General features: G+C 35.3%; 3 protein-coding genes across 4 annotated transcripts; all 3 read right to left on the minus strand.

The window, feature by feature from the left end:
* Positions 1-463: 463 nt before the first annotated feature.
* bola3 (bolA family member 3) lies at positions 464-1,774 on the minus strand. Its single transcript, XM_065261477.1, has 4 exons — positions 1,615-1,774; positions 1,321-1,450; positions 1,153-1,241; positions 464-753 (listed from the first exon to the last, which is right to left on the minus strand). Exons 1-4 carry the CDS (start codon positions 1,663-1,665, stop codon positions 688-690), a joined length of 336 nt encoding a protein of 111 aa, XP_065117549.1. The 5' UTR covers positions 1,666-1,774; the 3' UTR covers positions 464-687.
* Positions 1,775-2,724: 950 nt separating this feature from the next.
* On the minus strand, positions 2,725-6,567 carry bco1 (beta-carotene oxygenase 1). Its single transcript, XM_065261566.2, has 11 exons — positions 6,365-6,567; positions 5,611-5,739; positions 4,907-5,036; positions 4,670-4,817; positions 4,460-4,601; positions 4,157-4,380; positions 3,827-4,078; positions 3,638-3,740; positions 3,476-3,570; positions 3,298-3,409; positions 2,725-3,042 (listed from the first exon to the last, which is right to left on the minus strand). Exons 1-11 carry the CDS (start codon positions 6,426-6,428, stop codon positions 2,888-2,890), a joined length of 1,554 nt encoding a protein of 517 aa, XP_065117638.1. The 5' UTR covers positions 6,429-6,567; the 3' UTR covers positions 2,725-2,887.
* Positions 6,568-8,425: 1,858 nt separating this feature from the next.
* On the minus strand, positions 8,426-15,452 carry bco1l (beta-carotene oxygenase 1, like). Of its 2 annotated transcripts, none has more exons than XM_065261556.2 (11): positions 15,246-15,452; positions 12,655-12,832; positions 12,121-12,250; positions 11,890-12,037; positions 11,647-11,794; positions 11,357-11,571; positions 11,005-11,271; positions 10,214-10,319; positions 9,733-9,827; positions 9,466-9,577; positions 8,426-9,388 (listed from the first exon to the last, which is right to left on the minus strand). In XM_065261556.2, the coding sequence occupies exons 1-11, from the start codon at positions 15,318-15,320 to the stop codon at positions 9,231-9,233; spliced, it is 1,632 nt and encodes a 543-aa protein (XP_065117628.1). In that variant the 5' UTR covers positions 15,321-15,452; the 3' UTR covers positions 8,426-9,230. The 2 variants fall into 2 exon arrangements, with proteins under 2 accessions (XP_065117628.1, XP_065117627.2); XM_065261555.2 differs by having other exon boundaries at positions 8,427-9,388; positions 12,704-12,832; positions 15,246-15,373.
* Positions 15,453-15,910: the final 458 nt, after the last annotated feature.

Consider the following 15,910-nt stretch of genomic DNA (forward strand, 5'->3'; position numbering starts at 1 on the left):
AAATTATGTCATAATTTACTCACTCTCATGTTGTTACAAACCTGTATACATTTCTTTATTTCTGATGAACATAAAGGAAGATATTTTGAGAAATGTTTGCAACCAAACCATTCGTGGACCCCATTGACTTCTATAGTAGGAAAAAACAATACTATGGAAGTAAATGGGGTCCACGAACGGTTTGGTTACAAATTTTTTTTTAAATATCTTGCTTTGTGTTTATCAGAACAAACACATTTATACAGGTTTGTAACAATATGAAGGTGAGTAAATGATCACAGAAATTTCATTTTTGGGTGAACTATCCCTATATGGACCCATGACTTTTAGAGATATGGGACTTTTATAAGATTATCTATTCAGTGTTTGCAAAAGCTGCTAAAACATCAACAAATCAATAATACAATTTATAAACTTTGCAGAACAGCAGGACATTTGAATGAGAACATTTAGACCATCCAAATGTTTTTTGTTGCACATTTTTATTTACAGGTATGAACAATATAATCATATACTTTAATTTTGTGCGTGTTACAGCATCAGGCAAACACATTTTTCATTCTTTGACACATAATACAGTTTAAATTAACAGCTTAAATGCATAAAATATAAAGTACATTCCATGGCCTATAAATCTGTATAGTTTAAAAGCAGTGACAAAGACACAATGTGACGATGACTCTGACTCTACTTTTTAGGAGCATCAGTGAATATGCGTAGACCATGCATGGCTTTAATTTCATCTTTAAGAGCCTGTTGAACAATTCATAGATTGTGTATTAGTGAATACTCTTTTAATGACACAAGGTAGTGTACATCATATATAAACAGATGATACTAGAGTTTTCCTCACAACTAACATAACTTTTCTCTGTCCCACTGTATATTAGGTGACTTGTACCATTATGTAAAAATACACAACTCACACACAAAAAATGGCGTTTCATTTAGTCTGATTGATCTTTTCAAAACAAACTTTTGTGTAAGTTTTGCCTAAAATGTAAGCATGCTATCTTTCTTAAAATGTCAGGTGTTCATTATTTTATTATCTACTCTAATGCCACTCAATGTGTAGAGAACTATTTAACAACAAATTTGAAAATAAATTCAAAATGGTTTATTTAAACTATACCAAGTTACAAAAGAACCCACCTGATTTACTAACTGGTGTTGCTGAACTGTCCTCTTCCCTTTAAACTCGTCAGACTCAATGTGTACCTCATACATTGCGCCACAACCTCCTGCCGTAAAACATAAATACACATTCAGGCAAAGTACGAGTCAAATCTGGAGGATTTATACTTCAAATAATAAACTCACCTGATATATCCACAACCTTTAGCGAGGAGGCGTGAGGAAACTTCTCGTTTAATATTCGTAAAATGCGCGTCTCTCCATCAGTCTGACTGCATAAAGAGCGCGCGATGCAATTTCTACCAAACACATAAGTCTGAGGAAACAGGGGTAAATGTTACAATCATAACATACTGAATAGCATTTCGTGATATAAAGACAAGTGCATTCAATAATCAATTCACGTGCACTAACTCATTGAATGGAATACACGCCGTTTCTTTATGTTAAGCGACAATAAGACTTAATTAAAACATTTACGTTGTATTTGAGGGCTCGGAGCAGGGACATTCTGGAGGCGATGCTGTTCATCAGTTCCAAAAAGGATATATTCTAGGACAAGCTTTACAAAGTCATGCCCCTGTTTAGTTTACGCGCCTCCTGACTGTCTCACAAATATGTCGTCATTAGCTTCTGGAACGCGATTGTGGCCAGAGGTGATACAGCTATGGCACAATCTCGTGAAATCTCGCCGGATGAGCTCTGTTTTTATCCTAACCCTACGCCCAACATCTCGCGAGATTTGACCGTAGCTGTATTCGCTCTAGACAGAACACCCCCCGCGTGATGTTAGTGAATCTGGCGCCTCCTTGTGACTAAAAATATCATGATGGATGATATTTTTGTTACATATTAGAACTTTTTACTAAATATTTTTCAAAATGAATCATCATTAAAAACAAAAACTATTGTTAGTTATGTTTAGTTTGCCATACGTTGCTTGCTATGCTTTTTCTGTAAAGCAACCTTGGGTTTTGGAAAGGTGCTATATAAACTAAATTCATTCTTCTCTTCTTTTTCGTCTTATTATTATTATTATTAGTAGTAGTAGTGGTATAAATCATGTGACTGTAAAATAGATTGGAAGTTTTTACAACTGAATGTTGCAGAAAAAAGCTGGGACAGGGGCATCACTAACCTTCAAGTAAACTTCCAAACAGATATTTTAATTATTTTGAATTTTTTCAATGACTGTTATTAAAGTATAATATTGAAGTGCAGGGGTGTAAGACCTCCAAACCCTTATAATTAATCAGATTTGCATTAGAAGTGATTTACACAGTTCTCCAACAGGGGGCAGAACACCTCTGATGATGCACCAAAATAGTAAAAAAAGTTATTGTGTTTTATTTTTAAGTTTAATATATTTATTTAATACTATATGTGTTCGATGTACAAGAATGTAAAGTATTTTAATTTGTATTGTGATTTTACCACATGCATATCTCAAAATCCTGGTCTCCTTTAAATTCAATTAAAATATTTCATTTGAGGGGATGTTTGACCCTTTAATAGCTCCAAAACAACTGCTGATCTCTCAGTGGACACAATTCAAATAGACTGATGAATAATGAAACAATAACATTCAACTTTTTAATTACTCCATAAACAATATTTTAATAAATTTTCAAAGCTTTAAATGGTAAGAAACATGTCTGTGTTCGTGGCTAGATTACAGTTCAGTCACAGTATTACACATTTTCAGTCACAGTTGGCATCAGGAATGGACAGGTGATAGAGAAACACCAAACCCTTAACAGCAGTCTGGAATAAAGTATCCATGCATGTCCATGTGAAACTCTGCGTCTACATATGCCCGTGCGATCTCCTTAAAAGACTTCCCATCAAGCACCAACAGAAAGCAACGCTGCCCGGGTTTGCAGCTTATGACAGATGCTAGTACAACACCTAAAAATAAAAAAACATGATTAGTCAAGTCATATAAGGGTGTGTTTCACCTATAGGGTGCGTTTTGTCACTACGTTGTTTCAGATGATAACATGTTTGTCCTGTCCTGTGGCATCTATTGTAGCTTCACTATGCATTTTGAAAGGGAGGGGTGAGCTGTGGACTGAGCCAATGATTGCAATTCACAATCTCACCACTAGATGCCACTAAAAATCTAAATGATTTATACAAAAAATCTAAACAAAAATGACTAACCATCATCTTCATCAACTGCATTGGGCCTGGGAATAAAAACAGGTTCAGATGAAAAGCAGTTCTCCTCCGTCCATTCAATCTTCTGCTTGGTCTCAACGTCAAGTTTCAAAATCTGTAAAAGACATCTGTATTTACTACTGATTCGTTAAATTGCAATGCAGAAATAAACTTGTTATACCTTTCCGGCCACTGGAGATACATCCACACAACACGTGTAAGCATATCTGTACTTCATTCCGTTGAAATTGTAATTAATTCTAGGAAGTTCCACTCCTAAATGCAATATACAGATTTAGACCATATAGATAATAAAAGCAAGAACCAACAAACATTATCTCACCATCAAAGAGAACTTCGCCCTGACAGAGAACCTTTCCATCTTTCTCCTTCACAGCACTCGCTTTTGTATACTTTAGTTTGACCAGATCCTCACCCATCTCACCCTGCGGGAGTCACAGAAAACTGATTCATTCAATTCAATCCTCGCAAACTCGACCTTTGCCCATAAAGTGTAAACAATATTAGGTACCTTGTCGCTAAGAGGCAACACAAATCTTTTGCACATGGGCTTGCAATACACTGTATTGGAGGCAATTTGATCTTTCAACTTGTCCAGGTAAAACACATCATACAAGCTGTTGTCATCGTAGGCGATCACGTCAAAAACAACATGGCCGTCTTCTTCAAAGGCATTGACCTGATGGTACACGCACATGGCACCCGTGTAAAATTTGGTTCCGACCTCTTTCCCCGTCTTTCGATCGATAAGATGAATCAACGTCTGGGGACGAAGAGAGAAATGAACACGGCACTAATGCCAAGGTGTGCACACATGGGGATAAGTCAAAGAGTGTCTTACGCTTTCTTCAGGGTGAAATTTCATGCAGCTGGCCCAGCTGACCTTCCTTAGATAGGCCGTGGCCATTTTCAGGATGTCTAGTTTCAAGGGCTGCTCAATGAAGATGAAGTAGTTATCAGTCATGCCAAAGCTATGGTAATAACTGGGTGTGAGGAGAGAGCGACAGGGCACGGTGCAGACCACCTCGACGTTCTTCAACGCTGTGGGAGATGCTTCTGATCCACCTGATTAAAGGAATATTGTATCATTAAACAATAATCATAAAGAGATCTGCCATTCAATTTTAAATGGCAACATACTTACTTCCTCCTGCAACCTTGAACAGTGTGTATTTAGTTTTGCCCTTCTCTGCAATGGACGTGCCCATACTGTAGCTATTTCCTTCTTTATCGTAATGTGTATGTGATGCTACAATGTTTACAGGAAGGTATTTCATGTAGTCCACCTTAATAAAAAAACATTATTTTAAAATCATTTCACTAAAAATAACGCTTTTGGGGATAAAGTATTTACCTTATCTTGAGTCTCTAAGGTGACAGGGTCAATTTTGCGAATATAGTTGGTTTCAGATGTGGCGTGATAGTCATTTCCATATTTGATGATGTTATTGGCACAGTTATCAGTGAAGTCTGGGATGGTGTGACTGAGGAAGGTGACCACTCTGTGAGGTACACATAACTATTTAGCTTACAAGTAGTTTTTGACATTTGATGATAATCTTCCATGTAGATTGCATAAGTGAGTACTTACTTGGAGAATATATTTTTACATGGGTCCGGGTAAGCCATGGTGCCCATTTCGGATACCACTATTCTCTTGGCGTGCATGTTGGAGTTGTAGGTGTCACCTCTGAGATATTTGCTCCTGTATATCACCTCTCCTGAAAATTAAAAGCAGTCTTTGTAATCAGGCGTATTCGAAGAAACAAAGGTCCAATAGACGACTGTTAAAGGAGACATTTTCAAAAGACTTTTTTAAGATGTCAAATAAATCTTTGGTGTCCCCAGAGTATGCATGTGAAGTTCTAGCTCAAAATACCATGTAGACAATTTATTATAGCATGTTAAATTTGCCACTTTGTAGGTTTGAGCAAAAATGTGCCGTTTTTGGGTGTGTCCTTTAAAATGCAAATAAGCGGATCTCTGCACTAAATGGGAGTGCCATGGTTGGATAGTGCAGGTTAAGGGGCGGTATTATCCCCTTCTGACATCACAATGGGAGCCAAATTTTAATTACCAATTTTTTTCACATGCTTGCAGAGAATGGTTTACCAAAACTAAGGGTTGATCTTTTCACGTTTTCTATGTTGATTTAATTATAGCACTTAAACATGGAAAAAGTCAGATTTTCATGATATGTCCCCTATAAATAAATACTGATAAAAGTCCAAGCAACAGCGGTTATTCAATCAAATATTATATCAGCACTTATGTCATAGGCAATAAGCAAAATACCATTTTTAATGGTGAAATTGTGTAAAAGTGCCATTCCATCGAACCAATGGTTGTAAGACGTCTCTCCCAATGAAAAGAGACCGGGACCATTGCGTATAAGCGTGCCCTCCAGCCAATCAGGAATCAAGCCTGCAAAGATCATTAATGACGTGTTAAACAACCTAAATAAAAATACTGTAATATACTTTGCTATTTACTATTTATTAAACTGTAGTCAAATTCCTAGATACTGTTTATCTATTCACTATAGTTAATACTACAGTTAATACAGTTTACTTTATATATATAACATATTTACAGTACAGTTTACTATATTAAATAGCAAAGTATACTACATGATTTAGTTTTTGCAATGCTGAATTTTTTGTATTGTTTCATATTTATAAGTAACTTTGTATAAAAGTGTTTGCAAAACGAAGAAATAAAAATGAGAAGAAATCCATTCATAAATTTAAAAAGTGCATAGTAATTCATCTAAAACGTTTATGGTGTCCACATTTTTGTCTGCAGATGGCAGTAGATGTCCTATATAGGTTTCTGATAATAACAAAACAATTTTTTACGTTTTTAAGTTCGTTTGTTTTTCATTTAAATTAGGAAAACTAGCCAGAAACACTTTATCACTAAAAACACACACTTTGGTGAATCGCAATGTTTACAGGATAACGTAGCCAATATAACACAACACAGTAAAGGAAATCTGTATCGCACGTAAACACTCAAAAATCAGATTCATCCCGTTATATCTCATTACCTTCAACTTCTGCTTTGATTGGGTCCGGATGTTCTTCCTTGTTTTTACCATATTCGTACTGCATCTTAACCCGCGTACAACCAAGTATTTCCAGTAGGGTTTAGGTGTTCCGACACAGCTCTATCTATAATGTGTTATATACAGTAACGATACTCTTGTCAGAAACTTTTTGCGCAGACAAATGGGCGTTTGACATCACGTTTTGCGAACGCGATTAGAAGGCTCTGCTTTCTCGCGATACTTTAATGTCATACGCTGATCTGTCTGCGCAGCGCTGCTTGAAGTCGAACGTTTAATTAAGACTCCGCCTCCGGTCACTGAGTTAATGCTAATAACTTTTCTTATCGTTCTCCCATTACTGCCACAGCATTATCAGATTCTGCTCTTGAGATGTAAACAAGTCTATCTTAGGCTATATTGAGTCACTTTTGGATCACGTAGCCTCAAAAGGAGTAGGTGGAGTCTTAATGGTCAATTCATTTCAAATAATCTTATTGCTGAAACAAAAAAGTGTTTTGTTAGATTTTAATATAACAATATCCCTGTTAATACTGACACTTCAAGTGACACAATGTTGTGCATATTTAGTGTGAATTAATTCATTTCAATTTTAAGTCATCAATGCAACTAAACTCACATTGGTTAGGTAAATATACTGTGCACTAAAGGTTATGTAAACATACTGTGCAATGTTCATATCTGACCCAACTATGCGTTTAAGCCACCCAGCATTGAGCATTCTGATCTGAAACATCCCAGCAATGTATATGGTAAATAGTTGGGTTTGTCCATATTTTTACAGGGGTTGAAACCAACCCATTTGTTTAGAGCAATAAGGATAAGTAAAAATAAGTTATGTTTTAGTTACATACACTGTTACATATTTTACAGTAATACACGGGAACAAATAGGCTAAATACCTCTCCTACACAATGCATTTTAATGGGTTTTGCACACAATGCTGTGAAATACTATTAAAAATTGATAACTGAGTTAATGAACTATGAAAACATTGAGATAGTTACACTTTATCTTTTATATGATAAAGTCTTAGGAAACGTCTTATTAAAAGAGAAGATAGGGGTTAAAAGATAAGTAGCACCCTCCAAGACAATTGTCAAGGTTTGTGTGAGCTAAATATGCATTTCAAATTAGTAAAAGTATTTTGTTTACCAAAAGTATGTCCTCAAGAATATGACATGATAATTTTCTCTATGTGTGACCATGCATGTCCACTGGTGAAGAGTAAGCTTTGTGTTAGGTTAGGTTTGATACACATATTGATAAAAATGTACCTAGTAAGTTTTAAATAAAGCGTCTACCAGCCCAGATACATAAATGTAAAAACGATCATTTGTACATTCTCACAAATTCTTACTAAAAAGGGTGTGTTCATTTTTTACACATTGTTTTGTGTTATCCTATTTAGCACAGTTTAATTTTGGGTTGATTTTCTGTGCAAATACATAAAAGGGACAACACAAGATGTGTTGTTCCGAAAATAACACAGAGATGTAGGACAACACATGGGGATTTCCGCCTGGATTTGGCCTACCCAATTTCAAAAGCTTCCCATACCCACATGCAGAGGTTTACATACAAAAGTTTGCTATCATTTTACAGGAAACCCTTTGAAATTACATAAAACAATGTTGAAAGTGCTAAACATGGTTGTATGTGTTGTCAGTCCTCTAATAAACACAAAATAAATGAGAATATATATATATAGCAAGGTAGAGAATTTAAGATATCTTAAATAAGATAATTTTTCCTATTAGTCAAGCCTGGGCCCTATCAGATTTGTGATATAAGTCACTGAAATGATTATTATAGCCATCAAGACTGCACATTGCCCTGTTTGAACTTTACTCATTACTTTACGATCATTTCATTACACAATCATCATCAGAATAATTGGCTGCTCTTTATAAATTAAATGTGACACATAAATAAGTTTATGAAAATTGTTGTAGTTTATTTATATTAAATACAAGTGACTAAAAATATAATAGAAATGTTATATTAAATATTCGTTTCTGGAAGATTTTTTACCTTATTGCCTAATTTTTACCTCATAAAATATTCGTATACAGAGTAAGAAACTTGCAGAGTCCAAAGAAACAATATTATCTGTTTTTGCTCTTTTAAAATGCACAGACAGACAAGAAGGTAGGCCTATTATTCATTTTTTATTTACAAAAAGTATTTTCTTATATAAAACATATATTGTCACATTAAAATAGCGTTTAGGTTTCATTGCTCTGAATTTAAAATATCACAGAAAATAAATTATAATGTAAACATTCATTATATTGAGAGAATTTGCACATACATAAAAGATTTTTAGTGATAATTATACTGTAAAACAATAACAAAAATACAACAATCCTTCTCTTTTTTAATCTATAAATATCTGTAAACATTTACAGTTAGTTTTAAGCCATAGATTTTTTACTTAATCACCAGCAGCCATTACTAAAGTGATTAATAGTGCATTCAAAGTATAAATTTTTTCAGTATGTTTGTTTCTTGGGATCAAACTCATGACACTGGCGTTGCAGACGCCATCAAGTGGTCAAGGTTATTTGCAACAAAGCTCTGTTTGACAGGCTGTCTGTAAAAACATAATATGATTTATAATAACAATTGAATCAAATAATTAAATAATTATCAAATAATAAATAATTAAAATTAATTTCTCCTTTTAAAGGATGGATATAAATCTGTACAAAAAATTACAATAAAAATCATCATGTTTAAAAAACATTTAAGTCACTTTTTTAAGTTTAACTTCCAATGCTTTTATCCATCAATGATGATGAAACTCATATTTCAGATGGTTGTGGTGTCATTTTTAAGGTCCATTTTAGGTAGACGTCTCAGGTATGAATAATCCATGCAGGTCCATATGAACCGTGGCATTGATTGAAGCCCGAGCAATTTCCTTAAAGGACTTGGCATCCAGGACCAGCAGGAAAGGTGGCTTTTGGGGGTTTAATGAAACCACAGAAGAAAGAATAACACCTAAAAATAAACCAAAAATATATATTCTGTAAGGAAAACATAAGAATGTGCATTATATGTAACAGTATCCTTCTCACCATCATCTTCTTCAATGGCATCTGGAGAGGCAACAAAAACAGGTTCTGATGGGTAACCTTCTTCATCCACCCACTCGATATGTTTTCTGGTCAATATGTCAACTTTTGCAAGCTATGAGAGGAATATAAGGCAATTTTACTCCCTGATAAACAATAGGGTCCTCGCACCTCGGTGCTTGGGCCCTATTAAAAAATTTCCACTTTTGCTCACAAAGCTCAAAATGGTATATAATCATGTAATCAAAAATGTATGTAATCGGAAATGACCTTGTTTGGATATGGTGACCACTCAACCCTGGATCCATAGAAGTACCTGTACTTCTTACTGTTGTATTTGTAGTTGATGCCTGGTAGTTCTAAACCTGCAGAATTGGTCAAAAAAGGGATTTGCTATTTTGCCTTAAAAAGCCAAAGTGCAGTAAATACACAAACCCTGAAACTGAGAAAAATGCCAGGGGCACAAACATGTTACACAGTCGTTTCTCTATAATGGGATAAAATTAAACCAGGAGACTTTGTCACAAGACAGAACAGATGTCACAAAGCCCGTTTCAAGCCAATTTTGACCAAATGTGTAGTTACTGCGCTTTGCCTTTGTAGGGCAGTATTGGCTTATAAAGAACTGAAGCATTGTTGTGATGCACATTTGCAGAAACATCACAGGTGCAGACAAAAGAGCATTTATCAAAGACCTGTATGCATGCACATATTACCAAATGTGATCAAATTCCCAATATAACAATCTCACCCTTAAAAAGCATGTCAGGGGTGCAGAACAGCGAGCCGTCCTGCCTCAGCACTGCAGTGGCTGTTGTGTCCTGCAACTTTACCAGGTTGGTGTCTGGTGGCGTTTCCTAAAAGCATAAGAGAAAATTTTATTTAATTGTGAGTTAAAACAAAATAAAAATGCATTAGCCGACACAATAAGCATATGTGACCCTGGACCACAAAACCAGGTAGCACGGGTATATTTGTAGCAATAATCAACAATATGCGATGGATCAAAATGATCAATTTTATGCCAAAAATCATTAGGATATCATGTAAAGATCATGTTTCATGAATATATTTAGTACATTTCCTACTGTAAATATATAAAAAAATTATTTATCATTAGTAATATGTTTTGCTAAGGACTTCATTTAGACAACTTTAGGGACGATTTTATTAATATTTAGATTTTTTTGTATCCACAACAAACCATACATCAATGAAAAGTTTTTTTATTCAGCTTTCAAATTATGTATAAATCTCAATTTCAAAAAATTGACCCTTATGACTGGTTTTGTGGTCCATGGTCCCATATGATTCCTTATTAAATGCTGTGATACATATAATCTCAAATATTTGATAAAACTATGTTATAATTTAATTATTAAGTTTTTCTGATTAATACGAAAAAGTTTAAATTCACGGATGTGCCATTGCTTTATAAGAAGAACTCATTTGCACTGGAACCAGATTGGACTGGAGATCAATATTTGATTAAACTTTGCAAAATTATTATTCCGCTTTTATTCTTCATTTGCACTATTTTACCTTGTCTATATTGATAGGAAGGACAAACCGCTGACAGGTTGGTGAAGAAAAGTCCTTGTTGGTCTTTATGAACTCGTCAATATCCTGCCTCATGTTTCTTATATAAAACATATCGTACAAATTGCTGTCCTGGTATGTGATCAGATCAAATACAACATGGCCATCTTCTTCATAGGCATTGATGTGATGAAAGACCACAAAGGCATCTGCATAATACTTTGTGCTCAACGTTTTCCCAGTTTTCCTATTTACCAGATGGATTATCGTCTGTGAGAAAATCAAAAACAACAATTATCCGACTACAGAGGATTAATCTAACAGATGAGCGGATGAAGTAGTATTTTTCGCTCACCATGTCATCTTTGTCGAATGTCAGGCAACTGCCCCAGTTGACGCCTCGGAAGTACGCCGTGGCCAGGTTCAGTACATCCAGCTTGAAGGCCTGCTCCACAAAGACGATGTAGTTTTCCGTCATGCCGAAGCTGTGGAAGTAGCTCGGGTACAGGGTGGAGCGAAAGGGAATGGAGCAAATTTGCTCCAACTTACTGAGGGCTGGCTTATCTTTTTCTGCAAGTAATACAGTTGGTCTTCATACTTTGCTCCTGTGCTAGATTTTCTTATGATAAACACATTTCTGTTTACCTGAGGCATTAGCAGGCACCTTGAAAATAACATATTGTGGCTTGCTGAAGTTCATGATGGCCATACCCATGTTGTACGTGTTCCCATCATCATCGTAATGAGGGTGCGCGGTTGCCAGGCTCAGGGCAATGTGGTTTCTGTAGTTACTCTGAAATAACAATAAAAAAAAACAAGAGATTAGCAATAAACACCAAACGTTTGGATTACAAGATGCACAAATATATAAATGAATGTTCGACTTACTCGTCCTAAAGTGTCAAGAGTCAATGGGTCAATCTGATTAATGTAGTTCACCTCTGATGAAGCATAGTAATCTTCACCATATTTGATGATGTTGATGAGATTATTATCTGTAAAGTCCGGGATGACGTTCAGCAGGTAACTAAAGGTTCTACAAAACAATGTAAAGCGGTTATTAAGTATGCCGTTTATTTCAGCTTCATGAAAAAAATGTAGGATGAATTTTCTTATTACTTGGCAAATATGCTCTTGCAAGGATCTGGGTAGGCCAGGGTACCAAATTCAGTAACAATGATCCTATTGGCTGTCGTGTTCTTTTTGAACGTCTCGCTCTTCAAGAATTTGCTCTTGTAAAATACATCACCTACAAAAAGTTATAATATGCATATGTGTAAATATATACTCTCTAATACAGTGGTCTCCAACATGGTGCCCGCAAGAAAAATGTCATTATTTATTTATTACATATTTTTATACGCTTGGTTTCTTTCCTTACTTGGTTAACATTTTAAACAATGATAAAACATATCAACAAGTAAAATAAAATCAACAAGTAGAACAAAAAAGTTTTTAAGTAGACTATATCAAAAAAGTAGCCCTCCATATTGTTTTATCCATTATGCTTGCCCTTGCTTACAAAAAGGTTGGAGACCCCTGCTTTAATATATACTATATATTATATAGTATTACAAATATTTTAAGTTTTAATCAGAACTTACATAATTTACAAAAAGGGTTGGAATAGCAAAAATTCAGTCTAGTACTCACTCTGCTTTCCATGAATGTCACTTAAAACATGACTGTCCCCTTGACTCACCATCTTTAAAGGTGAAACTGTGAATGAGAGCCATTCCATCAAACCAGTGTTTGTATGCAGTATCACCAACCGAGAACAGACCAGGACCATTGCGCAGAAGTGTCCCCTGAAGCCATGAAGGGATGGAACCTATGGAAAACAGTCAGATCCTTTAATGTTTAAATAATGACAAAGTATTATAGTTTTGAACAACATGATCTTACAAAGTTCGGTGGGATAGTCACGGAATTTTGCGCTCATTTTTCCGTGGCATTCTCACGGATCTCCGCATTTTTCCGTGGCATTCTCACGGATTGGTTACTCAACTGCTTTTTCCTATTTTCAAACCATTTTCGCTTCGGTTTAGGGTTAGATTTGGTGTTTGCGTTAGTATGTCACTTTAACTATTGGTTTATACAATTTTTTCTGATTTATTCTTTTATATTTTCTAAACTTTAAACAATTGTCGCCTGGTGTTGGGGTTAGAGTTGGGTTTGGGTAGGGATGTCATTTCATGTAAATCTAAACTGAAGCGAAAATGGTAAGAAAATAAGACAAAACAGTTGAGTAACCAATCCATGAGAATGCCACGGAAAAATGCGGAGATCCGTGAGAATGCCAAGGAAAAATGAGCACAAAATTCGAAATTCGTGTTTTGAAAGCTCTGATTCTGTTTATAAAGTTACAGAATTATTGACTTATGTTTACAATAAAACTGATTGAAAACACAAAACCCCAACATAATTTAATTTAATATAAATGTAGGGCTACTAGCATTGTAATATGTAATAGCTAGCTACTATTTTTCATTAATAATACTAACATAATGTCTTACAGTCTTTGCCCACTTTCTTGTGTCATTTTTAGCCAGAAGATGCCTTTTTTGTCAAATTAAAAATTTCCAGAATCTCCATTATTAAAAATTTGGTGTGGGTATAAATAATTTTGACTGTAAATGTATTTATTTTTAATTAATAATACTAATATAAATAAATTGTATAGAAATCATGAAAAGTCAATGATTAGAAAGTAAAATCTAAAACTAAAATAAAAGTAAATAAATAAATGTAAAAGACTTGCTGTTTATAAGAGAGATGCAACATGAACTCCGAAAGATCTTGGCAGCAGATTAAAATAAAATACAAAAACATTGTTTAAATTGTATGCGGTATTTGTCCTTGTGTGCATTTTAAAGGCAGGGTGCATGATTTTTGAGAAACACTTTGAAAAAGGATACCAAAACACACTTGTAGCCAATTAGCAGTAAGAGGCGTGTCTACTAACCATCATCTGGGTTGCGGATGTGTGGGGTGGGTCTATCAAAAGAAGGTCCAGATTCTATTGGGGGACGTGTTTGTTTAGATTAATTTCAAATGTCAACATTGGCCTTCAGAGATATCGTGCACCCTGCCTTTAACCTAACACCGCAACAAGCAACATGGGTTTTTATGTTGCGACTGACAGCTCCGCCCACACAAAGATCTTATTCGATGGAAGTTCTGGGCGTCATGAATATTAATCATCAAACATGAATAAGGAGAAATTGATTGTAGACGTTTACAAAAATTATTATAAATAATACAAGTATAGCGTTTAGTGAGACATCATGAAACGAGGGATACGTAATGCATCTATGTGAAAGTGAATGCTCTTCAGCTGCAGCTGGATTTATTTTACCTTTTTAATGATTTTATATTTAAATGTAAGACTTCTGGCTGTCACGTACGTACTGTTATTTGCACAAATGTAAAATAATAATATTGTTTAGTGTTTTACGAGTTCGCATTAACATGTAATCAATAGGGTAATGTGATAAAGCATATTTAGCGTGCTGTCCAATGGGAGGGCGCCGAGCTTGGAATATTCAGAGTAGGCTACTCCCCCTCTTTAACTAGTATAGATATACCAGCGATGGGGTGGAGAAGGGATGCTGCAAAAACTGTCAGGTGAGGGACGGATATATAGACCTCTTCACGCTCAGTGGTTGGATTACATGACCATGCTCCTCCCGAACTAAGTTAAATAAACGTCATTAGTGTGGACAGACAAATGGTGGATTTCTGGGAATATAACGCGCCGCTTTTGGTTAGGAATAGGTGTTAAATCATACAAAAAGGTTACAGTTCATTTCTTTACATTAACAAAATTAATGTAAAGTTTTCTTTACATTAACACTAAAGAGTTAACTAACGGTAATGCGTCATATTTTACGTCACGTTCCTCACAGCTGATTGGTCCTGTTTTGAGTTTACGCGGAATAAACGATGCCCTGAAGCAGGTTAGCCGCCGTGTAACGTTAGCCTGAGTTACTATGGTGATGAAGCCTATCCATCTTCCTGAGCACGAGAGAGCAGAGTTTGCTCAAGCTAAACCCTATCATTACGTCGTACACGAGTAGCAACTAAAATAAGATGCTTAAGTACTAAACTACATTACACCGTACAAAACGTCATTCGCAAACCTCGCTGTCTTTAGTTGTGGTGATGATCGACATGAAAAAGTCCGACGGTAACTTATACATGCAATTTGATCGTAAACAAGCGTTATCGTCCAGACCATTTACCTGACACATCTGCTTTAAGCGGCTCTGGTGTCTCACTTCCGTTCCTCCAGAAGAAAGACAGCATACAGGACTCATCCAGGGGCTGATCCTCCTGAGACATCGTGCTGGACTGATCCAAGGTCTGCTCTGAGCTCATTTCCATCAAAGTACACCTGTAAGATCAAAGCATTAATAACATCCGCTATCCTGTGCGCGCGTTATTGCGCGTTCTGCTGATGACGTAATTCATAATCTCCTTGCGTAACTGATATAGTAATTTATGTGCAGTTCAGAGACTATATAATGGATAGTATAATGTGTATTATTAAAATACGAATTTTACATATTACACATGGGTTTGTACAATAAATATGAACTGGCATGTCACATGTACAAAATATGTTTTTATGGATATGGTATATTTTACTCTCAAGCATGCTTGGACAAATACCATGGTAATTTCATGTTTTCTTAGAGATACTGTAGTACCATAGTATTATTTTAATTAACTTGCAGTATTGTAAACACCTGATACCTGCTACCGGCACATGAATGTGTTAATCATTTAGTTTCATGGTTTATCACTATAACTACTATCATATAATACCGACACAGTACTATAGAGATAAAGTACACAATACAAGAATAATCAATCTTGCATAAACATATATGGATTGCCCACATAT

This window comes from Paramisgurnus dabryanus, chromosome 2 (assembly GCF_030506205.2).
Source record: "Paramisgurnus dabryanus chromosome 2, PD_genome_1.1, whole genome shotgun sequence".
Classification (NCBI taxonomy): domain Eukaryota; kingdom Metazoa; phylum Chordata; class Actinopteri; order Cypriniformes; family Cobitidae; genus Paramisgurnus; species Paramisgurnus dabryanus.

Bases quoted from the DNA above. Each gene is read 5' to 3' on its own strand.
- bco1l (XM_065261556.2), bottom strand. From the start codon at position 15,320: ATGAGTCCTGTATGCTGTCTTTCTTCTGGAGGAACGGAAGTGAGACAC. The intron at 9,828-10,213 runs GTGAGATTGTTA...CCAATTCTGCAG, and splicing joins CCCTGACATGCTTTTTAAGG to GTTTAGAACTACCAGGCATC. The intron at 9,578-9,732 runs GTCATTTCCGAT...TTCCTCTCATAG, and splicing joins GGTCACCATATCCAAACAAG to CTTGCAAAAGTTGACATATT.
- bco1 (XM_065261566.2), bottom strand. From the start codon at position 6,428: ATGCAGTACGAATATGGTAAAAACAAGGAAGAACATCCGGACCCAATC. The intron at 3,741-3,826 runs GTACCTAATATT...TGACTCCCGCAG, and splicing joins TGTTGCCTCTTAGCGACAAG to GGTGAGATGGGTGAGGATCT. The intron at 3,410-3,475 runs GTATAACAAGTT...TGTCTTTTACAG, and splicing joins TATCTCCAGTGGCCGGAAAG to ATTTTGAAACTTGACGTTGA.
- bola3 (XM_065261477.1), bottom strand. From the start codon at position 1,665: ATGAACAGCATCGCCTCCAGAATGTCCCTGCTCCGAGCCCTCAAATAC. The intron at 1,242-1,320 runs GTGAGTTTATTA...GTTTTACGGCAG, and splicing joins AAAGGTTGTGGATATATCAG to GAGGTTGTGGCGCAATGTAT. The intron at 754-1,152 runs GTGGGTTCTTTT...ATTGTTCAACAG, and splicing joins AACACCAGTTAGTAAATCAG to GCTCTTAAAGATGAAATTAA.